Genomic DNA, 27,865 nt, shown 5'->3' on the forward strand with positions numbered 1-27,865 from the left:
AGACATCAAATAAAGCCGTCTTTGTATTTTTGATCCAGCTTCACCTCTCAGTTCCTAGTTTCATCATCACATGTTCACACTTGATATGTTTTAGATGCATTTAAGGTTCCGGCTAGTGTTAAAAAGTTATAAAGCCAAAGGTTTACCCTGTAAAACTCTTCAAGATGTATATTAAAACAGCTTCTGTGGGACCCACAGCCATGTGAAGCATTTTATGCCCCCCACACAGGCACTCCTGGGGGGTCTTTAGGATTCAGGGGGTCATTTAGTTGATCGGATACAGCTTCGATCAGCACGTGCTCTTGATGTGAACACATCACTAACCCCCCCAATCCCTAAACAACCACCTGCCTCCTGCCCACCGCCCCTGTCTGTCTTATGTCTTTGTCTTCTATCTAATGTCGGTACCACTCCTCAGCTGTCCATTACCAGCATGTCCTACTTTAGTTTTAATGCATTTGTCTGTGACTGAATGATTCGGTGGCTTTGACCTGAAGAGCAGCAGAGACCAATAAATAATCTCTCTGTCGCTCTGCTGTCAGTTCTCAGTGCTTTTGGACGCTGAGTCGTCCTAAAGTAGATTTACCTTCAATCACCATTTGTTAAATCTCCTTCCATTAAAGAGCACTGCCCTCCGTCCTCGGCAGCGTCCACTAATCCTGATTACAGGACGACGGGGTCTCTGCCTGTCACATCCCACTACGGACGCCTGAATGCAGCACGCCACCGAAGGCTGGACCGCAGGAGGACGATGACCTGAGAGACCTGAGGAGACAGGAGAGGAGACGAAGGAGGAGACAGGAGGACAGCAGAGGATCAGCGAGGACAACAGCTTAACTCATCATGGACAGCAGAGGACATCGAGGGACTAACGGATCGTTCAAACGCTCATCCGTCAAACGCAGCGCATCCTCTGGATCACAAAAGGTGAGACCTGAAGGTTCAGACCTGATTTCTAATTCCCAAATTATCCAAATGTCCCAAATCTGTCCACCAGGACAACGACATGATATTTAGCATGTCCTCGTCATGCTGATCATGTGTCTGGTCGTCCTCTTGCCTTCCGACAACGACTCTCTGATGTCTCAGGTTTTTGGTTTGTATGTCGGTTTGAGCTGTGAAGTGTTTGACGTGAGGGCAAACTGAGTCCTGAGACTAACGGAGGTGGACGTCAGTGAGTCCATGTCCTCCTGTCACTGTGTGGATGTGAGGACAGATAAACTTTATTGATCCCACAGTGGGGAAAGTTCCCTGTTATAGCAGCTCAAAGACAGACATAAAGTACACAGTTAAAGAAAAATTAAATACACATAATATATACAGAAACACTATATGCACAGTAATCCACTAATTATAAAGAAACATTATGTGGATTATTGCACATCGTCTGTGGTGTTGTTTGTTGTTTCCTCCTCTTCCTCCCCCCTCATCCTCCTCCTCCCATCTTGTGATGAAGAGTTTCACTATGAACATTTAAACTCTTTGGTCCCAGTCAGACTTTTAATCTACACTTTTACTTTGAAAAACCACGGTTACTGTTTCCTGTTCCTATGACTTTAATAAAGATCTTCGGCATCATCAGCTCTGAGCAGCTCCAACTGACAAAGACCACAGATCGCAGAATGGATCCACAGATGTGATCAAATTTATTCTCCCATTAGACATCATCTGACCACCTGACCTCCGGTCTGCACGCCAACCACCGACATTAACACCCGGCATGAACGATCAACGCTATCGCCCAAAGTTAACAACTTAATGACCAACATTAACATTGAACGTAAAGACCGACGTTATCGACCAATGTTATCGGCCGACGTTAAAGATTGACATTAACAAACGATGTTAACAAATGACGTAAACAATGTTACATTAACATTCAACATTAAGGACCAACAGCCAATGTTAACGCCTCCTCTGTCTGCATCATCCTCATCATTTTGGGTCAAAATGGTTTAGGTCAGGTTTGGGTCAGGTTTAGGTCAGGTGTAGCTCTGTGATTGCCTGAAGGCTGCAGGTCCACTTCCTGTCTGTGAGGAATAGGAGGCAGTGATGTAATAGCTCATTATGCAAACCGTAATCTCACTTAACACCATGATAACCCCCCCACACTGTCTCAGCTGTTAATCAGCTAATCAGTCAGAAACTCTCTCATTCACATGAAATCAAAACTTTATTAAGAGGAAGCTCAGCAGAATTTAAAACTGATACATTTTATTAAAAGTGGACGCCCCAGACTAGAGTCTGGGGCGTGTGTGACTCAGAGGTAGAGCGGGTTAGGGTTAGGGTTCTCCTCCAGCGTAGATTCCTCCGGTGTGAATGAGGATGTGACATAACTGGATTGGAAAGGTGCTGTACAGAAACACACCATTTCTTGTACGCTCAGGTTCAGCCATGACGAAATACTCTGATTTTAGAATCTGTGTTTTCACCTGTTTTTTTTCTCATAAATTTGTGACTTGAATCTCCTCAGAGTTTTTCCTCTTTCCTCCCCCCACACTGACACCCGCTGACATTTCGAGTTCCTGCATCTGTCTCAGAGGAAACACAAATGGTTTTACTTTGAGACTCAGACTGGATCAAGCTGATGATTTGATGTGATATTATTTATTGGTTATTGATTACTGGAGCTGTGGTTGGGGGTCGTGGCCTCAGTGGGGGGAAAAGGAAGCTGCCGATTAATGTCATGACGACATAAAGTGACACATGAAGCAGTGGTGACGTCTGTTTAAAACTCTGCTCGTGTTTTTGTAGCAGAAACATTTGTTCTAAGTGAATCTTGTGTTTGAAGCCTTTTGGGGTGAAATCAGTGCTGGGTTTTTTTTGGGAAACTCTGAGACTACCTTCTTCCTCTGTGGTGGTTAAATAATCGTCACCCGTCCTCACATTGTGTCCTGGTTAAATGATCTGATTGTTGCTGTGACCTTCTCACCGAGCCTTAAACTGAGAATTAGAGGGCTGAAGTTTCCACGTTCAATCCTCTTTGAAAAGAAGCAGTCCAACATGGTGGTGCGAGCCACAATCAGCGTCCACATCTGAACTCACTGAAGACTGAGAGGGTTAACGAGTTGGAATGATAGAGATTTAATATGACCACAGAGCGTCCTGCTCAGGTGGAATCACACCTCTAAAGCTCTTCAGATAACATCTCACAGTTTGTGCCCTGAAACACACAATGGGGACCAGGACACACTGGTTTAGACATTTTTATTCTCCATCAGACTTGCAGATAATTCACTGAAACTTTGGGATATTTTCCTAAATGCATAGAAAAAGCTATGGACTCTGGTTGGTCTGGGATGACTTTGTTGAGTCCTGCTGAGTTTGCTTGGACTCTCGACATCAGTGTTTATGGAATCCAACCTGTGACTGTGGTGACGTGAAAAGTTCAGGATTTCTTTCTGAATCATGATGAAGGAAAAGTTGCTAATAAAAACCTCTGCTGAGATCAAACTGAGACACTGAGACTCAGTGAGGCCTGCAGGTTTGTGGGATTTCTCAGAGCAGATTTGTCGGAGCTGCATCAGCCCCGATGAAAACACTCCAGTGTTTGGTGGGTCATGAGACGCCCAGAAGGATTAGCTCGGACTGGAGTCATGAGACCGGCTCCCACAAAGACTCCCCCCACCTCACATGCTCATCATACGAACGCGCTCAGCTGCATAAAGTCAAAACTCCTTCCCTACGTCCTGCTGCTCTGAGGCTGCACGCTGGGCCTCAGCGACGCCAACCGGACCTCAGCGACGCCAACCGGACATCAGAGACGAAAACGGGACCTCAGAGACATTCAGTGTCCTAACGGCACCGTCTGGCTCTCAGCCTGGACCAGTTTGAGGATAGAGGGAGATGTCGGACGTCTGTGCAGCTGCTGAGGACCATAAGAGATTCTGATTGTTGTTTTTTGGCTGCTGCTGTGGAGATGCTGAGTCTCAGAGGTTTGTTGTTTCCTCGTTTGATGTCCAGAACGTGTGAACAAAGTTAGAAAACTGGACAGAAGGTTCTGTAGTCTGACGTCGACTCCTAAAACCCTCCTGAGACAGTCACACAGTGGACCTGGCAGTTATCAGGAGCAACTATTCCAACATCCAGCGAGTCCTGCCTCGTCCACAAGACACAAACTAGACGATGACAATCAGGTGACAAAGACACGTCAAACTACAGGAAACATCAAAGGTCCCCAAGTCAACATGTTACCAAGTTATCAAGTCCTCAGAGACACGGAGATGGATTCACTGTGATCATAATAATAATAATAATAATAATATCACTGTCTCACATGTTATGTGAGTGTGTTGGGGGGGGGGGGGTTTCATCACAACAGATGGGATTTTACTTTGATGATGACGGTTAATCGTTCACGTGAAAAAGACAATGTACCGTTAATCCTCCATCATCCAGAGTGCACGAATGTACAAAATGCTCCACACACACACACACACACACACACACACACAGTTACTGTATTACTGTGTGTGTGTTATTGTGTGTATTACTGTGGTGGGATTAGAGGATTGGATGTAAGGAGGAATGGAAAGCTCCTCTGTCCCAGTAATTAGCCAGATCCAACGAACAGCTGTTTAACCTCCAGCCTCAGTCTGCTGAGATTTATACACAACACACACACACACACACACACACACACACACACCCTGCATACTTAAATAAGATAGGACATAGAATATCTCTGTTCATAAACTAATATTTAAAGCATCTTCACTTCCTGTCTGTCCTCAGACTCAGAGAGCATGGATCGAGAGAACTTTCCAGAAGAGAGAGTGTGTCCAGATAATTCCCAGCAAAGACCCCAGCAGGTATCAACACACCTGTCTGTTTGTCTGTCTGTCTGTGTGTCTTACCTGTCTTCCTGCCTGGCTGCCTGCCTGCCCGTTGAGCCCAGGTGGCTGTCCTTGAACGCCTCCTGTGTGGCGTTCAGGTGTACCACGCTCACCGCTACATGGTTGACTCTACGCTGTCTCTGTTGTGTCGTTGACTTTCAGGTGCAGCTGTGGTCAGCTGGTAACGCAGCACACTGCCGCCCCCCCGGGGCCCAGAGAGGAGGGGGCCCCTCTGGTCCAGCTGGAGGTGCAGCCTGCAGAGAAATGGAGCCCCCTGAAACACACCCAGCTGTCCCAGACCGACGCTTACGGAGTGGTGGAGTTCCAGGGAGGAGGACTGGTCAACAAGGCCATGGTGCCGTGGTACACCTTTAACATTTACCTTAAATCTATGAATTACTATTGGATGTTTTAACGTTCCCTCCCCCTGCAGTACATTCGGGTCTCCTACGATTCCAAACCTGACCACCTGCTGCACCTGATGGTGAAGGATTGGCAGCTGGAGCTCCCCACGCTGCTCATCTCCGTCCACGGAGGCCTCCAGAATTTCGACCTGCCACCCAAACTGAAGCAGGTGTTTGGGAAAGGGCTCATCAAGGCCGCCGTGACCACCGGAGCCTGGATCTTCACCGGGGGGGTCAGCACCGGTATGACACCCCCGAGTTCGACATGCTGGTGATCATATGACCAAACAGACTCTGGTCATTATGTAACACCACCTTTATGAATTCTCTGACCCTCAACCTGAATGCTGATCCTCCTCCTGGTCCTCCTGGTCCTCCTCCTGGTTTTTCTCCTAGTCCTCCTTCTGATCCTCCTCCTGGTTGTCTTGCCTGACCCTCCTTTCTGGTGTTTCAGGGGTGATCCGCCATGTTGGAGATGCTCTAAAGGACCACTCATCAAAGTCCAGAGGGAAAGTCTGTGCTATTGGCATCGCACCCTGGGGCATCGTGGAGAACAAAGAGGACCTCATCGGGAGAGATGTAAGACAAACCAGACTGAACCAGACCCAATCAAACCTAACCAGACTGAACCAGACCTAACCGAACCCAGTCAGACCGAACAAGACCTAACCAGACCTAACCAGACCCAATCGGACCCAACCAGACCCAAGCTGACCAAACCAGACTGAACCAGACCCAACCGGCCCCAAACAGACCCAACTGGATCCAGTCAGACCCAACCAGACTTAACCAGGTTAAACCAGACCCAATCAGACCCAACCAGACCCAAACAGAATGAACCAGACTGTGCTCTAGGGGTCCAGAGAAAACACTGCTGGTCCAGTGAACAGAAGACCAGAACCAGCTGAAAGACGTGGTCTGCGGGTACTGTTGAATAAACCAGCGCCTCATTAACACAACACCTCCCCTGTGCCCCCCGACTGGACCAATCCTGTGTGTTCCAGGTGACGCGGCCCTATCAGACCATGTCCAACCCGCTCAGTAAGCTGTCCGTCCTGAACAGCAGCCACTCCCACTTCATCCTGGCCGACAACGGAACCAATGGGAAGTACGGCGCTGAGGTCCGCCTCCGCCGCCAGCTGGAGAAACACATCGCTCTGCAGAAGATCAACACACGTGGGTCTCACACCTCCTGAAACACCCAATCAGAGTCGAGAACCGGTCTGAGGTCCAGCCTCCTCCACAGAATGATTTAATGGTTCATCTCTGTTATTCCACTCAACATGCAGGCTACATTACCCACAATACAGCTCATTGTCTGACAGGTACAGACAGATGTGTCCCTCCAGGTCCTGTTGTTATGCTTGAGTCATTTCCTCTGGGCCATTAATTACACCCGCCTGCTTTCAGCACAGTGCATGATGGGATATACTGCTTGGCTGTACTATTCATGATGCATTGTGGGACTTTGAGTCCACTTTATAGGCTACAATAACTCTCACTGTACATTAGACAGCAACATGGCACAGATACCTCACCTCTGTATTCACCACCTCACTAGTCATGTGACCCATCATGTGACCTGTGGGTTTCCCTTTGTCATCCTATGCCTGGAGCGTCTGTAAGGCAGGGACAGCAAAGGGAGACTCAGCCGTCACCTCTCACTTCAACCTCAGAGGAACCTGAGAGGAACCTCAGACTGCTGCCTGAAAACACCAAAGACACCAGAAACAGCGACATGACTCAACTGTTAGCTTAGCACAGGTAGTGGGAGCAGGGGGAAACTGTTAGCCTAGCTTAGCACAGAGACTGAGAGCAGAGCAGGGGGGGGGGACTGTTGAAACAAAAGATTTCATAGTTCATTTTATAACTTGTTAACATTAAAAACTCCGCTGTCGTCTTCTGTGATGATGAGCCACATCCTGGATCTGGATCAGGATTGATCATGGTCAGCAGGGGTTCAACATCACAAATGAGAGACCAGCAATGGATCGGGAGGGAGGGTCAGGTGACTGACAGTGGCAGAAGGTGGCTGGAGGCTTGTTTTTGGCTACATTGTCCTGCAATCAGGTTATGAGATGATTTATAATCAAAATACAATCACGAGAAACAAGGTGAAGACCAGCTATAAACTAACCTAAAATCTCATTTTATCCTTCATGAATGTTCACACAAACCAAATTTAGATGTTCCTCCCAAGGATTCTTTCAAAATAAGATGCTTCTCACTGTCTACATTACACATTAATTCTTCAATATGTCGCCTCCATCAGCTCCGTTCACATGATGAAACCATGCCCCCCCTGTCACAGCTTCCAGGTGGTGGCATGGAGAGCGTCCTGTTACAGATACTGAATATGTTTTCTGGTCGTCAGGTCTGGGTCAGGGCGTCCCAGTGGTGTGTCTGATCCTGGAGGGGGGTCCTAACGTCATCTCCATCGTGTTGGACAGCCTGAAAGAGGAGCCTCCGGTCCCTGTCGTCGTCTGTGACGGCAGCGGTCGCGCCTCTGACATCATTTCCTTCGCACACAGATACTGCCAGGTGGACGGGTGAGTCCGTTCACAGGTTTTTTTTTGTTTTTTGTTGTTATTTTTCATTTAGTAGTTTGCCTCTTGTTGTTTTTTGAACTATTGTGGAGATGAGGAGGAGGAGGAGAGGTTGCAGAGCAGGAGTGAAGTGGAAAAGACGGTACAAACCATGTGTACCATCTGCCATCATGGGGAAAGTAAGATCTCTCCCCAATAAGATGGAAGAGCTAACGGCACTAATCCGGTATCCGGAGTATCGCCAGTGTAGCCTCATGTGCTTCACCAAGATGTGGTTGAAAGAACTTTTCCCAGACTCATACAGACTCAGACATAACCCTGGATGGCTTTAATTTTATTTGGGCAGACAGGGAAGTCACGTAGAGCGGAAAGAGGCTGCTGCTAGCTGTTAGCATTCGGCCTTAGTCCCTCCCGAGGGAGTTCACGTCATCGCTGTGTACATCCCTCCCTCCGCAGATGCTGCTGCAGCCTGCGAGCTCATACACACTGTCGTCTCCCAGCTACAGACACCCCCAATCCCTCCTCCTAATCTTCAGTGACTTCAACCACACTTCCCTGCCTTCTACTCTCCCCACCTTCATCCAGTATGTAAAATGCCACACCAGGCACAATAACACTTTGGACCTACTGTATGCTAACATCAAGAATGCTTACACCTCACTCCCCCTCCCCCTGCTTGGTCAATCATATCACAACCTCGACCCCCTTCTTCCAGACCCCCCAGACACCCCCTATATGAATAAACAACCACCTGTGGAGAGGTCTGTGAAGCAGTGGTCTGAGGAGGCCAGTGTGAGGTTCAAGGACTGCTTTGAAACAACAGACTCTGCAGCCCTCATGGGGAGGACATTGACAGTTTGACCCTGACTACATGAACTTCTGCGTAGTGAACACTGTGCCCTCTAAGAAGGTGCAGTATTTTCCCAACAACAAACCCTGGGTGACCTCAGACATTAAAGCCCTGCTGAATGTGAAGAAGAGGGTTTTTAGGTTGGGGGACAAAGAGCAGCTGTGGAGTGTTCAAAAGGAGCACAGACAGGGTCAGGAGGAGGCTCACCAGACTGATCAGGAGGGCCTCCTCCGCCCTGGACTGGACTCCACTGAGGGGGTGGGTGAGAGGAGGACGTTTGCCAATCTGACATCCATCATGGATGACACCCCCTCCCCTGCATGAGCCTGTGGGGGCCCTGAGTAGCTCCTCCAGCAGACTAATCCCCCCCCCCAGTGTAAGAAGGAGCGTTCATCCCCATCAGACTGTTTAACAGCAGCGTTACATAAACCTCATGACATCATCAGTTCTGTTTTTGTTTTCTTACTACTGTGCAATACACATATGTCTGTACTTTATTTCCATTTATATTTTTTTTCTCATATTTTTATATTTGCATTCATTTTTATATTTTGTAATATACCTAGTTTTTGCCCTAATTCTGCTACTAATACTTCCTCTGTTGCTGTGACAAGTACATTTCCCCAGTATGGTTAAACCAAAAGGATCTAAAATCCCTGTTTTAGTGAATGTAGTAGGTTAAACCAAAAGGATCTTCCAGGTCTCTCTCTGTAGGGATCCTTTCCATGATGCTGTCACACACTTAGAATAACACTCTGAGCCTGTCAGTGGATCAAACAAGCTCTTTTAGTGGACCTACTGTGATCAGGTGCAGTTGTCCCAAAGGATCACGTTGCAGCCATTGCAGCCCGTTTGGTGTCTGCTGGCTGAAGTGATCTACTGGACCAGTTCCAGCACTTTTACTACCTACCAGTCACTCACACACCAGGATGTGGACACAGAGGACCAGGGGGAGAAACAAAATTAGGACTTAAGATCCTTCTGATTACTTGACTGCCATAGAGCAGCTGTCTCAGAGCCCATAGCTCTATCTTTTGATTTATGTCAGTAAGCTCCCATGATGCTTTGGGAGAGCAGCTGTGGCTGAGACTCATTGGAGGAAGATGATCAGGTCTGTTGGTCTTCCTCCTGTCAGCAGGTTAGAGACCAGAGCGACCATTTTAACATTGTTCAGGTTTTTCCTATCCTGTCAGCTGACAGCGTCACATGACTCTCTGATGATTCTCCTGCAGGTTGGTGAGCGACAGCGTCAAAGATCAGCTGCTGGTCACCATCCAGAAAACCTTCAACTACAGCCGCAGCCAGGCGCAGCAGATCTTCCTCATGGTGATGGAGTGCATGAAGAAGAAAGCTCTGGTAGGTCAGACGTCATAAAACTGCTCTGTTCTTCATCACCTGTCCTGTCATCTGTGGGTGGTGGTGATGGAGAACGACTCATCACCATCATCACCATCATCATCACCATCACCACCATCACCTTCACCATCACCACCACCATCATCATCACCATCATCATCATCATCATCACCATCACCACCATCATCATCATCACCATCACCTTCACCGTAACCATCATCATCATCATCATCATCACCATCACCACCATCATCATCATCACCATCATCATCACCATCATCATCATCATCACCACCATCACCTTCACCACCATCACCACCATCATCATCATCACCATCACCTTCACTGTAACCATCATCATCATCATCATCATCATCACCATCACCACCATCATCATCATCACCATCACCTTCACCGTAACCATCATCATCATCATCATCACCATCACCACCATCATCATCATCACCATCATCATCATCACCACCATCATCATCACCACCATCACCTTCACCACCATCACCACCATCATCATCATCACCATCACCTTCACCGTAACCATCATCATCATCACCATCATCATCATCATCACCACCATCACCTTCACTGTAACCATCATCATCATCATCACCTTCACCACATCACCTTCACCATCACCACCACCATCATCATCATCATCACCACCACCTTCACCATCACCTTCACCACCACCACCTTCACCACCACCATCATCTTCACCATCACCATCACCATCACCATCACCATCACCATCACCACCACCATCATCACCATCACCATCATCACCACCACCACCACCACCACCTTCACCACTACCATCACCATCACCTTCACCTTCACCACCACCATCACCTTCACCACCACCATCATCACCATCATCAAGCTGCACCGTCTCACACTCATGTGAGGTCGTCCTCTGTCATCTGGACCCTGTTGGTCGTGTTTCTACTCCGCTTGTCTTCATCTTATTTTAAGGGTTTCTCTAATGGATCTTCTGACTGACTGAAACCATCCAGCAGGTTTATGTGTGAATCATTTTCCCACTCATCAGGTTTGTTTGTCAGACAGTTTTAATCTGTACTGGACACATTCACACAATCTGACTGATTTCAAAGATACTTTAAAAATAACTTTCCTGAATATATCTTCTTCTAATTCATGTCACGCAGGCAACATTTAACTTCTGTCGTCAGTACAGTGGGTCAGTCTCCGTTTCTGTAATGAGGCCTCCAGCTCAGAACAACCAGTTTACAGCTCCAGCACAAAATATGGATCCATCATCATTTTCAATGAAATAACTTATTCTGACTATTAATGTCACTATTAACATTTAATTAAATAGTTCCTTTAAGATAATGTGTGTATTTAGTTTGTTACAAACTAGACCAATCAGGGTTAACCAGCACACAACAGACCAATCAGGGTTAACCAGCACACAACAGACCTATCAGGGTTAACCAGCACACAACAGACCAATCAGGGTTAACCAGCACACAACAGACCAATCAGGGTTAACCAGCACACAACAGACCAATGACAGCTGTGAGTGCGTGTGCGTGTGTGTATGTGTGTGTAGCTCAGTGTGTACATGACGGTGTTGTGTGTGTGTGTAGATCACGGTGTTCAGGATGGGCTCTGAGGGACAGCAGGACATTGAGATGTCCATCCTGACCGCTCTGCTCAAAGGTAACAGCATTCCTCCACTTTCACTGGAACAGGTTAGTCGTTTCCATGGTTACACACACTCCTGTCACAGCCAAAAGCTGTTTGACCAGACGGCGTCAGTGTGACCGATGCTCTCTGCAGCGTCGGCCTCAAACAGTCACACCTGCTCAGATAGTCGTGTGGTTTCAGGTACGAACGCGTCTGCGTCGGATCAGCTGAGTTTGGCTCTGGCCTGGAACAGAGTGGACATCGCCCGCAGCCAGATCTTCGTCTATGGACTCCACTGCCCCGTCAGTCCACCTGTCTATCTGTCTGTCTATATACCTGTCTGTCTGTCTGTCTGTCTGTATACCTGTCTGTCTGTCTGTCCACCCACCAATCTGTCTGTCTGTATACCTGTCTGTCTGTCTGTCTGTCTGTCCACCCACCAGTCTGTCTGTCAGTTTACCTGTCTGTCTGTTTGTTGTGTTAATATAGTTGTGTTAATATCGTTGTGTTAATATCGTTGTGTTAATATAGTTGTGTTAATATAGTTGTGTTAATATCGTTGAGTTAATATAGTTGTGTTAATATCGTTGTGTTAATATAGTTGTGTTAATATAGTTGTGTTAATATCGTTGTGTTAATATCATTGTGTTAATATCGTTGTGTTAATATCGTTGTGTTAATATAGTTGTGTTAATATAGTTGTGTTAATATCGTTGTGTTAATATAGTTGTGTTAATATCGTTGTGTTAATATCGTTGTGTTAATATAGTTGTGTTAATATCGTTGAGTTAATATCGTTGTGTTAATATAGTTGTGTTAATATCGTTGTGTTAATATCGTTGTGTTAATATAGTTGTGTTAATATCGTTGTGTTAATATAGTTGTGTTAATATCGTTGTGTTAATATCGTTGTGTTAATATAGTTGTGTTAATATCGTTGTGTTAATATCGTTGTGTTAATATAGTTGTGTTAATATAGTTGTGTTAATATCGTTGTGTTAATATAGTTGTGTTAATATCGTTGTGTTAATATCGTTGTGTTAATATAGTTGTGTTAATATAGTTGTGTTAATATCGTTGTGTTAATATAGTTGTGTTAATATCGTTGTGTTAATATCGTTGAGTTAATATCGTTGTGTTAATATAGTTGTGTTAATATCGTTGAGTTAATATCGTTGTGTTAATATCGTTGTGTTAATATAGTTGTGTTAATATCGTTGAGTTAATATCGTTGTGTTAATATAGTTGTGTTAATATCGTTGTGTTAATATCGTTGAGTTAATATCGTTGTGTTAATATAGTTGTGTTAATATCGTTGTGTTAATATAGTTGTGTTAATATAGTTGTGTTAATATCGCTGTGTTAATATAGTTGTGTTAATATTGTTGTTAATATCGTTGTGTTAATATAGTTGTGTTAATATCGTTGTGTTAATATAGTTGTGTTAATATCATTGTGTTAATATAGTTGTGTTAATATCATTGTGTTAATATCGTTGTGTTAATATCGTTGTGTTAATATCGCTGTGTTAATATAGTTGTGTTAATATTGTTGTTAATATCGTTGTGTTAATATAGTTGTGTTAATATCGTTGTGTGTTATTGTTGTGTTAATATAGTTGTGTTAATATCGTTGTTAATATCGTTGTGTGTTATTGTTGTGTTAATATCGTTGTGTTAATATTGTTGTGTTAATATAGTTGTGTTAATATCGTTGTTAATATCGTTGTGTGTTATTGTTGTGTTAATATCGTTGTGTTAATATCGCTGTGTTAATATCGTTGTGTTAATATTGTTGTTAATATTGTTGTGTGTTATCGTTGTGTTAATATCGTTGTGTTAATATCGCTGTGTTAATATCGCTGTGTTAATATCGTTGTGTTAATATTGTTGTGTGTTATCGCTGTGTTAATATCGTTGTGTTAATATTGTTGTTAATATTGTTGTGTGTTATCGTTGTGTTAATATCGTTGTGTTAATATCGCTGTGTTAATATCGTTGTGTTAATATTGTTGTTAATATCGTTGTGTTATTGTTGTGTTAATATCGTTGTGTTAATATCGTTGTGTTAATATTGTTGTTAATATTGTTGTGTGTTATCGCTGTGTTAATATCGTTGTGTTAATATTGTTGTTAATATCGTTGTGTTATTGTTGTGTTAATATCGTTGTGTTAATATCGCTGTGTTAATATCGTTGTGTTAATATTGTTGTTAATATTGTTGTGTGTTATCGTTGTGTTAATATCGTTGTGTGCCTGTAGCCGGTAAGCTCTTTACCTCCTGAGCGGCCGAAGAGTCCGGTGGCCCAGCGAGCAGCAGGGGGGGGCAAAGGGAAAGCCCGGGGGAAGAAGGGGAAGGGGGGCAAAACCAAACCAGAACCACCAGAGGAGACTGACCCCCGGAAACTGGAGCTACTGAACTGGGTAAGAGATACTGGAGACACTGGAGGGACTGGAGGGAGTGGAGGTACTGGAGGGATTGGAGGTACTGGAGGTACTGGAGGGATTGGAGGTACTGGAGGGATTGGAGGAACTGGAGGGAGTGGAGGTACTGGAGGTACTGGAGGGAGTGGAGGTACTGGAGGTACTGGAGGGAGTGGAGGTACTGGAGGTACTGGAGGGACTGGAGGGATTGGAGGTACTGGAGGGATTGGAGGTACTGGAGGTACTGGAGGTACTGGAGGGAGTGGAGGTACTGGAGGGATTGGAGGTACTGGAGGTACTGGAGGGACTGGAGGGATTGGAGGTACTGGAGGGATTGGAGGGAGTGGAGGTACTGGAGGGAGTGGAGGTACTGGAGGGAGTGGAGGTACTGGAGGGACTGGAGGGATTGGAGGTACTGGAGGGATTGGAGGGAGTGGAGGTACTGGAGGGATTGGAGGTACTGGAGGTACTGGAGGGAGTGGAGGTACTGGAGGGATTGGAGGTACTGGAGGGATTGGAGGAACTGGAGGGATTGGAGGTACTGGAGGTACTGGAGGTACTGGAGGGACTGGAGGGATTGGAGGTACTGGAGGGAGTGGAGGTACTGGAGGGACTGGAGGGATTGGAGGTACTGGAGGGATTGGAGGGAGTGGAGGTACTGCAGGTACTGGAGGGATTGGAGGTACTGGAGGTACTGGAGGGAGTGGAGGTACTGGAGGTACTGGAGGGAGTGGAGGTACTGGAGGGACTGGAGGGATTGGAGGTACTGGAGGGATTGGAGGGAGTGGAGGTACTGCAGGTACTGGAGGGATTGGAGGTACTGGAGGTACTGGAGGGAGTGGAGGTACTGGAGGTACTGGAGGGAGTGGAGGGACTGGAGGGATTGGAGGTACTGGAGGGATTGGAGGAACTGGAGGGATTGGAGGTACTGGAGGTACTGGAGGTACTGGAGGTACTGGGGGGACTGGGGGGACTGGGGGGACTGGAGGGAGTGGAGGTACTGGAGGTACTGGGGGGACTGGGGGGACTGGAGGTACTGGGGGGTCTAGGGGTATTGGGGGGTCTGGAGGTAATGGGGGGTCTGGAGGTACCTGGGGGTATGGAGGTATTGGGGAGTCTGGAGGTAATGGGGGGTCCGGAGGTAATGGGGGGACTGGAGGGACTGGAGGGTCTGGAGGTAATGGGGGGACTGGAGGGACTGGAGGGTCTAGGGGTATTGGGGGGTCTGAAGGTAATGGGGTGTCTGGAGGTACTGGGGGGACTGGAGGTAATGGGGGGTCTGAAGGTAATGGGGGGTCTGGAGGTACTGGGGGGACTGGAGGTAATGGGGGGTCTGGAGGTATTGGGGGGTCTGAAGGTAATGGGGGGTCTGGAGGTACTGGGGGGACTGGAAACACCTTTTAGGATGTCAGCTGACTGCTGGGAAGTGATGATGATGATGAAGATGAAGGTGATGAAGATGTCTCCACAGGTGAACTCTCTGGAACAGGCCATGATGGATGCTCTGGTGTTGGACAGAGTCGACTTTGTTAAACTGCTGATTGAGAACGGCGTCAACATCCATCACTTCCTGACTATTCCTCGTCTGGAGGAGCTGTACAACACGGTGAGACACACCTGACACACACCTGACACACACCTGAGACACACCTGACACACACCTGAGACACACCTGAGACACACCTGACACACACCTGACACACACCTGAGACACACACCTGAGACACACCTGACACACACCTGAGACACAGGGAACAGTGGCGGGAAGCATTCGGTGTTTCTGGTGAAAACTGGTGAACACGCGTTTGTCTCAGTGAATAGAATAAAAGAAATAAATGAATCTGTTCAGACCGAAGGACACGCAGGACAAAATAAAGTCGCTGTGACTCCGGCAGAAGTGATTTTTCTTCCCAACATTAGAGCATCGTTGAAAACAGCTTTCAGGCGTCCGTTCTGGGAAATAAAACTGAGGTTTTTGTCCTTCATCACAATCACATGAAGAGGAGACATGTTAACGTCCAGCATGGACACCAGACTGTCTAAGGGACATGAAGAGCAGTGACCTGGTCCTTTGGAGGACAGTGAGGTCAGTTACTGAACGCTGAGCTGCAGGTCAGCATTAAAACACTAGTGTTTTACTACGTCACTTCCTGCTGATGATGCTATTCGGTGTGTTTGGGAGCAGTTCGTCCTCCAGCTGATCCACTGCATCAGGCTCAGCAGGAGCTGTCGGCGTGTGTTTGGTTTAATAAAGGTTTCTTCAAATAGCGTCCAGGCGTTTGTCCTCCAGCTCTGAAGGCGAACTATGAGGCAGAGGCTTTGTGCTCTGACCTCCATATTGTCTCGCTGACATGTTTGTGTGCAGCTTAGCGTCCATCAGAGGTTTCCTCTAATGTGCTTCTCCATAAAAGCTCTTAAAGCAGCATGAGCGTCCCGTTCCGCTCGACTGGAGCTGAACATCTGTTTCATTCTGTTCACACTCATGTTCATCTGCTCCATCTGTAAATAATCTGTAATTACTCTGTAATGAATCTGTTAATCAGAGTTCACACAGAAACAAACTGTCTTCATCACCACCATTCTGTCATTTCTGTGGAAATATGAAATGTCCACAAATTAACTGCGATAATTCCCAGCTCCATTAGTGCCGGAGGATTAGGCCCACGAGGCTTCACATAGAAGGGATTAGCTTTGGTTTCAACTCCATAAAGGTCACAGTGAACACAGTGAGACAAAAGATCCAGAACATGTAGAAATGTACAATAAAACTATGGAAAATAAAACCATTTTGAAATGAAAAGACAGGAAGGGGTCCACTGAAGCTGGATCAGTGGCTTCACTTTGTTTGAAGCAGCTGAAGGAATGAATGAGCTGGAAAAGTGGGGAATGAGAAACAGGAAACATGTGGGTCTGATTCCTCTGAACGGGACTGAAAAGTTGAATAAAGCTCAGAATGTATGAAAGATGTGGAACATTTCAAAGTCTGAATGGAGTAGGGAGAGGGTGGGGAAGGGGTGAAGGATGAAGTGAATGCTGGGATCCAAACTGCACTGCTGAATTAAGTTTGCATGAAGAAAAACTGAAGGAAGAGGTAAAGACGGGGGAAGACCTGTCCGGCTCGACGATGGCTCGTATTTAAAACTGATCGTCATTGAACTGTGTAGAAATATTGAAATATTTGTCATGACTTCTCTACAACCTTTCCAGGCCTGAAGAACCAAGTTTTGAAATTCCATGACTGTTCCAGGTTTTCCATGACCGTGTGACTTGTCTGAGAGTTTACTGTTTGTTTCTGTGTCGCTGTAGAAGCTGGGACCTGCCAACACACTGCACTTCGTGGTCCGAGATGTGAAGAAAGTGAGTTTGTCGTTTTTAACACGAGACTCTGGGTTTTTTCCCGTTAAAGGGGAGCTCTTCCCGTTAAAGGGGAGCTGAATGAAAGAGTTTGTTCTGAGCTGCTCTTTATGGAAACAGTCTGAGAGAACGCTGCTATCAACTGGAGCTGGAGAGATAAAGACTGATTGATTGATCACAGAAACCGATGAAACGGGACATGAAAAGAACCTGCAACTACCTCTGACACAAGAATCAACCAATCATATCACTCTCTTCAAACACACCAGACTACATTCACAAAAACTGTCATTTTACCTCCCAGAACACAGGAGCTACTGGTCTGCTGCTGCCTCCATCAGGTAGTTAGTTTGTGTTTTGTGTGTCTTGGGTGGTTTAAAAGGTTAGTTCAGATGAAAACTGATTCTTTATTACATCAAAGTCACACAAACTCCGTCCCTGTTCTCTAAAATCCCTGTTTTAGTGAATGTAGTCTGGTGTGTGTGCAGAGAGCGATATAACGGCTGTTTGTGGTTAAACCAAAAGGATCTTCCAGGTCTCTCTCTGTAGGGATCCTTTCCATGATGCTGTCACACACTTAGAATAACACTCTGAGCCTGTCAGTGGATCAAACAAGCTCTTTTAGTGGACCTACTGTGATCAGGTGCAGTTGTCCCAAAGGATCAGGCGGTTTGTGGGACACAATAAACACCAGACGCTCAGACTAATCATATCTGTTTAACAAGTGTGATCAGACGCTGGCCTTTGTTTCAGGGGAATCTTCCTCCGGATTACCAGATCACGCTGATCGATATCGGCCTGGTGCTGGAGCTCCTGATGGGGGGGGCTTATCGCTGCAAGTACACCAGGAAGAGCTTCAGGACGCTGTACAACAACCTGTACGGCCTGAAGAGGGTGAGCAGACGTCCCCACAGACCACCACAGGCCTCACACACAGTCACAGTTCAGCCTCCTCCACAGACTGTCCAGCAGATGGCAGCACCGCTCTGAACCTGTTCAGCCACCTTATTCAGGATTTAGTGCAAAGGTCCTCTTTAAGGAGCAACTTAAAGGGACAGTCCGTGTTATCTGCAGTGTGGCTGTCTGAGCTCCTTCACAGTCAGTGCAGGGGGGGGGGCAAGAAAATTTTCACATAGTTGAAAGCCACCGTTTTTGGGACACAGGAGTCACTGGTCTACTGCTGCCTCGATCAATGACGATGGTCCAGAACCTTTTAAAACACCAAAGACGCCATAACAGAAACAGATTAACAGATGGAGGCAGCAGTAGAACAGCAGCTCCTGTGTTTTTGTCAGCCACACTGCAGATAACACGGACTGTCCCTTTAATACCTGTGATAACTTGCACCCTTCACATGGTCAAACAATATTGGCTGCAGGTCCAGATCGTACTCACTCACATACACACACGTTACAGGTTTGGTTGGTCGACACTCACACACCCAGTTATCAGATAGCCGACAGTCACATCGTTAATCTTCATGCACAGCTCTGTCAAACACAACAAATACAAATATCATGAGGCTCTGACATAAAAACCTTTGTGGAATAATAAACTTGTCGTGTTTTCTCCAACAGCCCAAAGCTCTGAAGCTCCTTGGAATGGAGGTTTGTTGTTATTATTATTATGTATAATATAAAATATTATTACATCAACCTTTATTTATAGGGCACCAATTTATAACAGCGTTATCTCAGACTCTTTCCATAAAGAGCAGCTCTACACCAAACTCTATAATCAAGAGACCCAACGATTCAGGAAAGCAAAATTAAGGATTCAAGAATCACTGGACCTGGACTTGGTTCTGACCCCATGTGGTCTGACATGGTCTGATGTGGCCTGATGTGGTCTGACATGGTCTGATGTGGTCCCTGCAGGATGACGAGCCCCGTCCAAAGGGGAAGGGGAAGAAGGCGAAGAAGAAGGAGGAGGAGGTGGACATCGACGTGGATGACCCTGAGGTCAGCCGGTTCCAGTACCCGTTCCATGAGCTGATGGTCTGGGCCGTGCTGATGAAGCGCCAGAAGATGGCGCTGTTCCTGTGGCAGCGGGGGGAGGAGGCCATGGCCAAGGCCCTGGTGGCCTGTAAGCTCTATAAGGCCATGGCCCATGAGTCATCCCAGAGCGAGCTGGTGGACGACATCTACCAGGACCTGGAGAACAACTCCAAGTGAGTCCACAGAACCGAGTCCAGGTCCAGTTCAGACCTCAGACCCACACCATACAGTGGTGTGTATCCCAGGAGTGCAGATGTTGTAAATGATGAATGGCTGCGGTGCTGCAGTCTGTGGACTCACTGTGTTCTGTGTGCAGGGAGTTTGGTCAGCTGGCCTATGAGTTGCTGGATCAGTCGTACAAACATGATGAGCAGGTGGCCATGAAGCTGCTGACGTACGAGCTGAAGAACTGGAGTAACTCCACCTGCCTGAAGCTCGCTGTCGCCGCCAAACACAGGGACTTCATCGCTCACACCTGCAGTCAGATGCTGCTGACCGACATGTGGATGGGCTGCCTGAGGATGGGCAAGAGCAACAGCCTCAAGGTACCAGACCCTTAAGGACCCCAGATGGATTCTGCGAGGTCTCTGGTCTCTGCGGGATCCAGACTAGACCCTTTAGGTGTCCGGGGTGAGGAAGTGTTGGGTGAAGAGGTGTTGGGGTGCGGAGTCGGGGTGAGGAGGTGATGGGTGAGGTGTCAGGGTGAGTTACTGGAGTGCATTGTCAGGTTGAAGTATCAGGTTGAGGAGTTGGGGAAAGGTATCGGGGTGAGGTATTGTGGTGAGGATCAGGTGATAAGGACCTGGTCTTGTCCTCCAGGTGATCCTGGGGATCGTCTTCCCTCCGGCCATCCTGCTCCTGGACTTCCGTCTGGGGGACGAGGCCTCGTTTCATTCATTCAGAGAAAACGACGACGGGAAGACAAAGGACGACGACAACAAATCCAGCAAGGTAGTGACCGGCCTCAGTCCTCTGAGCGTCCCATCCACCCGTCTGCTGCTGTATGACTGACTGCCATCTGTTTCAGGATGCCGTGTCCAATGTCGACGCCACGTCAAAGAAAGGAGACGAAGAGGAGGAGCAGAGGAAGCACAGGAGGAGGACGCCCATCACTAGGAAGATCTATGAGTTCTACAACGCTCCTTTCACCAAGTTCTGGTTCAACACGGTCAGCTCATGTTACGCGTTTAAAAACCCCCAGCAGGATAAACTCCCCTTTAACAGGGTAAACTCCCCTTTAACAGGGTAAACTCCCCTTTAACAGGCAGAACTGTGTGTGTCTGTGTGTGTGTGTGTGTGTGTGTGTGTCTCTGTGTGTGTGTGTGTGTGTGTGTGTGTGTGTGTCTCTGTGTGTGTGTGTGTGTGTGTGTGTGTGTGTGTGTGTCTCTGTGTGTGTCTGTGTGTGTGTGTGTGTGTCTGTGTGTGTGTGTGTGTGTGTGTGTGTGTGTGTGTCTGTGTGTGTGTGTGTGTGTGTGTGTGTGTGTGTGTCTGTGTGTCTGTGTGTGTCTGTGTGTGTGTGTGTGTGTGTCTGTGTGTGTCTGTGTGTGTGTGTGTGTCTCTGTGTGTGTCTGTGTGTGTGTGTCTGTGTCTGTGTCTGTGTCTGTGTCTGTGTGTGTGTGTGTCTGTGTGTCTGTGTGTCTGTGTGTGTGTGTGTGTGTCTGTGTGTGTGTGTGTCTGTGTCTGTGTGTGTCTGTGTGTCTGTGTGTGTGTGTGTGTGTGTCTGTGTGTGTGTGTGTGTCTGTGTCTGTGTGTGTGTCTGTGTGTCTGTGTGTGTGTGTGTCTCTGTGTGTGTCTGTGTGTGTGTGTGTCTGTGTCTGTCTCTGTGTGTGTATGTCTGTGTGTGTGTGTGTGTGTGTGTGTGTCTGTGTGTGTGTGTGTCTGTGTCTGTGTGTGTGTGTGTGTGTGTCTGTGTGTGTGTGTGTGTGTGTGTCTGTGTGTGTGTGTCTGTGTGTGTGTGTGTCTGTGTCTGTGTGTGTGTGTGTGTCTGTGTGTGTGTGTGTGTGTGTGTCTGTGTGTGTGTCAGATCTCCTACCTGGTCTACCTGATGCTGTATAACTACATCATCCTGGTGAAGATGGAGCGCTGGCCGTCTCTGCAGGAGTGGATCGTCATCTCTTACATCATCACTCTGGGACTGGAGAAGGTCCGACAGGTAAACACACCTGAGGACAAGACGCAGACAAGATGAGCCGTTAAATAACGGTTGATTAGGTATCAGTACGTGAAGCGCGCAGCTCTTTACCTTTTCTCCCGTGTTTCCCGTCAGATCCTGATGTCCGAGCCGGGGAAGCTGAGGCAGAAGATCAACGTGTGGTTGGAGGACTACTGGAACATCACCGACCTGGCGGCCATCTCGGTCTTCCTGCTGGGGCTGCTGCTGCGGCTGCAGAACGAGCCGTCCATGGGCTACGGACGCGTCATCTACTGCGTCGACATCATCTTTTGGTACATTCGCGTCCTCGACATCTTCGGCGTCAACAAGTACCTGGGACCCTACGTCATGATGATTGGGAAGATGGTACGACCTCCCCGAAGGCGTCATCCGCACACTTCAGTCCAACTTTATGTTTCAGGGACCAACAGGTTACAAAAGTCAAAAAAACTTTGACACACACTGAGTTACGGTGACACAAAGCCACCAGTTTAATTTAGCTTCACTGTCTCTGATTGGCTCGTCTCTTCTTTATTGTGCGACAACTGAGATACATTTCAAAAAACAGGAAAAGACGAGGAGGGAAAGAACCTAAGCCCCGCCCCTTCCTGTGGACCGCCATGGGACCAGATTTCGGAAAAAATGTATTTGGTCGTCAATGGCAAGAGACAAATAAAGTTTGGATCTGTTTGAATTGTTCCCTGAATCAGTTTGAATATGATTTCAAAGTCAGTTTAGTTTCAGTTTGTGGTGAAGATGGTAAAGAACCATTTAGTTTGGCGTCAAACTGCTCAGTGAGCTACATCCTCTCATCTCCAACCACATACGTCACCTGCTAGCTAGCAAGCTAACTACACTACATTCCATATGCTAATGTAACGTTTTCTGACCTGATGTGTTTATCGGCGACTCCTGGTGCTTATCTAAACTTTATTCGTCTCTAACCGTTGACAGCCGGACAGATTTTTACTGAAATAAGATCACATGACGGTCCACAGGAAGGGGCGGGGCTTCACCTCTATATGGACATGAAGAAAAGTGTAGAAGCATAAGAAATAGATAAATAAGAATAAATAGATAAACATAATAAAAACCTGCAGAGTGAACGCAGCTGATTGGATGATTGGATGGAAGCATGTCATCAGTCGACTGGGTTGGCCAGCGTTAGCTTAGATAGCACATGGCCTGGCTAAGTGTGTTAGCTTAGCAGTGCGTTAATGTACAAAACTTTACCTGTAACGTTACCGTTACTGATGTTTGATGGTGTGATTCATTCCCCCAGATTTCATGATTAATTTAATATTCAAAGTGTGATTTTAATTAGTAATAATATTTGTTTGATTACATATTTAAATTTTGAAATCCGTGGAGTTCATAAAATGTAGAATAAATGTGTCTACTTGGTTTAAAGAACCCAAATCTGTCTGTCTGTCCGTCCATCCGTCTCTCCCTCCGTCTGTCTGTCCTCAGATGATCGACATGCTCTACTTCGTGGTAATCATGCTCGTGGTGCTGATGAGCTTCGGCGTCGCCCGTCAGGCGATCCTTCACCCCGACGAGGAGCCAACATGGCGGCTGGCCCGCAACATCTTCTACATGCCGTACTGGATGATCTACGGAGAGGTGTTTGCCGACTCCATAGACCGTAAGACTAGAGTCCATAGTAAGATCAAGGGAGACACTCCCCCTCCTCACCCCTCCCCGCCCCCATGCTCCATAGACCGTAAGACTAGAGTCCATAGTAAGATCAAGGGAGACTCTCCCCCTCCTCACCCCTCCCCGCCCCCAGACTCCATAGACCGTAAGACTAGAGTCCATAGTAAGATCAAGGGAGACACGCCCCCTCCTCACCCCTCCCCGCCCCCATGCTCCATAGACCGTAAGACTAGAGTCCATAGTAAGATCAAGGGAGACACTCCCCCTCCTCACCCCTCCCCGCCCCCAGACTCCATAGACCGTAAGACTAGAGTCCATAGTAAGATCAAGGGAGACACGCCCCCTCCTCACCCCTCCCCGCCCCCATGCTCCATAGACCGTAAGACTAGAGTCCATAGTAAGATCAAGGGAGACACGCCCCCTCCTCACCCCTCCCCGCCCCCATGCTCCATAGACCGTAAGACTAGAGTCCATAGTAAGATCAAGGGAGACTCTCCCCCTCCTCACCCCTCCCCGCCCCCATGCTCCATAGACCGTAAGACTAGAGTCCATAGTAAGATCAAGGGAGACACTCCCCCTCCTCACCCCTCCCCGCCCCCATGCTCCATAGACCGTAAGACTAGAGTCCATAGTAAGATCAAGGGAGACACGCCCCCTCCTCACCCCTCCCCGCCCCCATGCTCCATAGACCGTAAGACTAGAGTCCATAGTAAGATCAAGGGAGACACCCCCCCCCCCCCCCCCGAGAGGCCAGCGTATTTTTAGTTATCAGGAAATGGAAGGGTTAAAGACGATGATGAATTTCATTTATTTTTGTGTCGGTTTGACGTTTAATTAATTCAGAATCACTCGGATCTTTACTGACCAATAAAACAGTTTGGTCTTTGTTCCCTTGAAGCTGAATATTCTTCATACCACTTTAATTCTATTTTCTTTAAAATTTAAGAATATCCTCAGTGTTTCAGGCTGAAGTCTTCCTCTTCCTCATGTTGTTTCTCTTATTGATTATTAAATATTAATTATTTTCTGTCTCTTTTACCTTTGACTATTGACAGTTTACGCCATGGAAATCAATCGTAAGTATAGGTTTAGATCATTATTTCATCATTTATTTCTTTGAAAATAATGTAGTCATGTGCGCGGACCAAACGAAGAACAGGAACAAAATCCAAGAGTGAAAATCTGAAGGACTGTAATTTTCAGCCGTACTTTGTGCTTCAGTTTGACGAGTGTGTGTTTGTGTGTCAGCTCCGTGTGGGGACAACATGTACGATGAAGATGGAAAAAAGCTCCCTCCCTGTATTCCTGGTGCCTGGCTCACGCCCGCCATCATGGCATGTTACCTGCTGGTCGCCAACATCCTGCTGGTCAACCTGCTCATCGCTGTCTTCAAGTCAGTGCCGGTGCCAGAGCCTGATGTCACAGAGCTCAGATCAGTCAGACTCACTGCGGCACAGGTTAAACATCCTGCCGCCACAGGAAGAGGAAGTACCGTCTGCTGCCTCCAAAATAAAAGTCTTGGTAGTTTAGGCTCAGGGTTCAAACCTCATGTCTCAGTTATGTTTGTGTTCATATGTCTTTAAGAAGGAAAGGAAGTGACAGAGAGCAGGAAGGAAGAGAAACAAGAAAAAAATAAAGAAAGGAAGTTCCATGAAAATAAAGAAACTGAAGAAGAAGTTAACAAGGGCGCGAAAGAAAGTTTCTGAAGAAATTATCTCTTGGTCTCTGCAGCAACACCTTCTTCGAGGTGAAGTCCATCTCCAACCAGGTGTGGAAGTTCCAGCGTTACCAGCTGATCATGACCTTCCACGATCGGCCCATCCTGCCCCCCCCCCTCATCATCTTCCCCCACATTTACATCGTCCTCAAGAGGCTCTGCTGCCGCTGCACACGGAGGCCGGAGGGGGACCATGATGAACGGGAAAGGGGACTACGTAAGACCTGATCACTGAGTCTAGTCAGAGTCCGTCAGAGTCCGACAGAGTCCGACAGAGTCCGTCAGAGTCCGTCAGTCTGTCAGAGTCCGTCAGAGTCCGACAGAGTCTGTCAGAGTCCGTCAGAGACTGTCAGTTTGAAGTCTGACTGAAGTTTGTTTCCTCAGAGTTGGTGTTGAGTGCAGATGAGCTGAAGAGTCTGCATGAGTTCGAGGAGCAGTGTGTGGAGGAATATTTCAGAGAGAAAGACGACGAGAAACAGTCGTCCAACAACGAGAGAATCAGAGTCACGTCAGAGAGGTGAGGAGGACAGATACACTATCTGTAGAGACTCTTTATACACTAAATACACAGTAACCGTACGATATTCCCAATGAGGCACAGTGATCGGGCCTGATGATTTGTCGTGATACAGGTTCTGCTCTCGGCTCTGTGTTCAGGGTGGAAAATATGTCCATGCGTCTGGAGGAGGTGAATGAGAGGGAGCACGCAATGAAGGCGTCCCTGCAGACGGTGGACCTCCGCCTGGCTCAGCTGGAGGAGTTCTCCAGCCGAATGATGAATGCTCTGGAGAAGCTGGCGGGCGTTGACAGGGCTGAGCTCGCCCCATCGCGCTCCAGAGGGTCATCTGTCTGCGAGCCGGCAGCCCTGATGCGACATGGCAGCATCAACAGTGCAGACGGCTACAGCCTGTACCGATACCAGCTGGACCACGACGACAGGACCTCTGTGACTGGAGATGGGGAGGGAACCGACAGGAGGGCCCATCTTAGTCCAGAGAGACGAGGGGGAAGCAGCGAAGAAGGAACCAAGCCAGGTAGGACCATGTGACCAGATGTGAGATGATAGGCTCCCTAGGTCAGCATCAGTTTCTCTGACTGATTAAAACCCAGCAGGTTGATTCACACCACTTCATGAACACTGAAAAAATAAACATGGTCACTAGAAATGTCCGTTTGCTTTTCATCTCACACCAGTGAAATATTTAAGTGTCATTTTATCTAACAATATGAAATATTGAAAGAACTCTTCTGTAAAGGATAATAGTCACCAGGTTTGTATGTTCCAAGGTGGAAATCTCAGTGCCATCAATCACTAAACATACAGATGTTTTTCCGGTATTACTCTGCTTAGATCATGACCACTTATATACAAAATTACATCAAATTAAGATCAATCATTAATTTACACATGCATGTAATTTTTCACTTTTACATTTTAAACAATAAATTACAGCTGTCTGGGCTCTAAGTTTTAAAGACTGGGAGATAAATCAATGATACAAACTTTATTTACTCAGGTGGTCAGTGATGAAGATGAAGTGTGTCCTTGGTGATAAGGTGATGACGGAGCAGCAGGACAGAAATCTCTGTCAATTTAAGTTGACTGAAGAACAGTTTTATTGTTTCATTGTACACAGAAAGTCTGTGATGTTTGAGTCGAATGTTAAATCTTGAATGACAGTCTGCTGTCAGGACAGATGACTTCGAAAGTGATCTGGATACCTGATTGATTTTTAATGACGGAACAGTCAGGGACAGTGGTGGATGCAATTAAAACAAGTTAATGATTACAAGTGATCATTAGAAAACATCAAAAAGATTAATCACAGCCAGAAGAATAAAACTCTGTCATCTGCATAGAAACACGTCCTTCTAATCACAGGGCCGACAATCACTAACCTGAAAAACTAACCTGCATGTCTGTGGACTGTGGGAGGAAGCTGGAGAACCTGGAGAGAACCCACACAAGCACGGGGAGAACATGAGAACTCCATACAGAAAGACCCCAGGTTCCAACCTGGATTTTAACACCTGGAACCTTCCTGCTGTGAGGCAACGGTGCTAATCACCGCATCACCGTGCTGCCCTGATGTAAATATATGTACATGTGAATACTGGCGTGTCTGAGCGCTGAAACAGTCTTGAGATGTGACGCTCAGACTGAAGCTGGATTTGAGGTGAATGATGTGAGCTGATGTGGACTTCCTGCTTTCAGGTGACGTGAAGGAGTTCGGGTCGACTCTGGCGGTGAGAGGACAGAGGGAGAGGACTCAGTCTCTGTCCAATGTTGACATCCTGATCTCCCCCTGCGACACCGACCACAGACGCCCCCACACCCGTCCTGCTTCACCTCAGTCTGATGGGACAGACGCCACCGTGGAGAAAACCCGACTGGAGGCAACAACATCTTTCCCCCTGGAGAGGTCCAAGTTCACACAGTATTTATCCTCTCCGACACTCAACAGCTCCCACAGGAAGTCCATCAGCACCATCCTCTATAGCCCCGCCCACCAGGACGAGCAGGTGGAGACCAGTCCGACCCCCCCAGGCTCTCAGCAGGACCCCACACTGATGGCAGAAAAGAACGGCGGTGACAAAACTAAACAGGAAGTGGAGGAGAGAACATCCAGGCCGTCCGATGGCGAGCAGGGGGGTCAGACAGTGGGCAGTAACCACGGAAACAGCGGGGGGGAGTCATCGGAGGAGCTGCTCGTGGTGGAGGACAGGATGTACCCGACGCTGCGCTCCAAGAGTCTGAACGCCAACCCGAGGAAGACAAGGACGAAAAGGAAGGAGGACGAGGAGACGCCTCGCTCCACCGGCAGCGTCCAAGACCTGGTGTCAGCATTCAGCGGGAGTGTGGGGGGGCTACAGTCCAGAACTCAGTCCAGGGACTCTGACTTCTGA

At 47.3% G+C, this 27,865-nt stretch overlaps 2 protein-coding genes across 2 annotated transcripts; one reads left to right on the forward strand and one right to left on the reverse strand.

Moving 5' to 3' along the window:
* Positions 1-843: 843 nt before the first annotated feature.
* Positions 844-27,865, forward strand: LOC139201699 (transient receptor potential cation channel subfamily M member 1-like). Its single transcript, XM_070831096.1, has 29 exons — positions 844-927; positions 4,735-4,811; positions 4,998-5,190; positions 5,269-5,482; positions 5,694-5,818; positions 6,244-6,415; positions 7,614-7,788; positions 9,868-9,991; positions 11,620-11,692; positions 11,861-11,961; positions 13,921-14,082; positions 15,554-15,688; positions 17,389-17,439; positions 18,190-18,330; positions 19,014-19,043; positions 19,314-19,606; positions 19,750-19,978; positions 20,253-20,384; positions 20,461-20,601; positions 21,457-21,585; positions 21,700-21,951; positions 23,056-23,248; positions 24,297-24,317; positions 24,490-24,634; positions 24,973-25,175; positions 25,343-25,475; positions 25,616-25,956; positions 27,189-27,381; positions 27,589-27,865. Exons 1-29 carry the CDS (start codon positions 844-846, stop codon positions 27,863-27,865), a joined length of 4,539 nt encoding a protein of 1,512 aa, XP_070687197.1.
* Positions 14,725-15,141, reverse strand: LOC139210570 (sporozoite surface protein 2-like; the record flags this gene model as incomplete). Its single annotated transcript, XM_070840663.1, has 1 exon — positions 14,725-15,141. A coding segment is annotated over one exon (417 nt), but the record flags the coding sequence as incomplete, so codon positions are not given.

The sequence above is a fragment of the Pempheris klunzingeri genome, chromosome 1 (assembly GCF_042242105.1).
Source record: "Pempheris klunzingeri isolate RE-2024b chromosome 1, fPemKlu1.hap1, whole genome shotgun sequence".
NCBI classification, from domain to species: Eukaryota; Metazoa; Chordata; class Actinopteri; order Acropomatiformes; family Pempheridae; genus Pempheris; species Pempheris klunzingeri.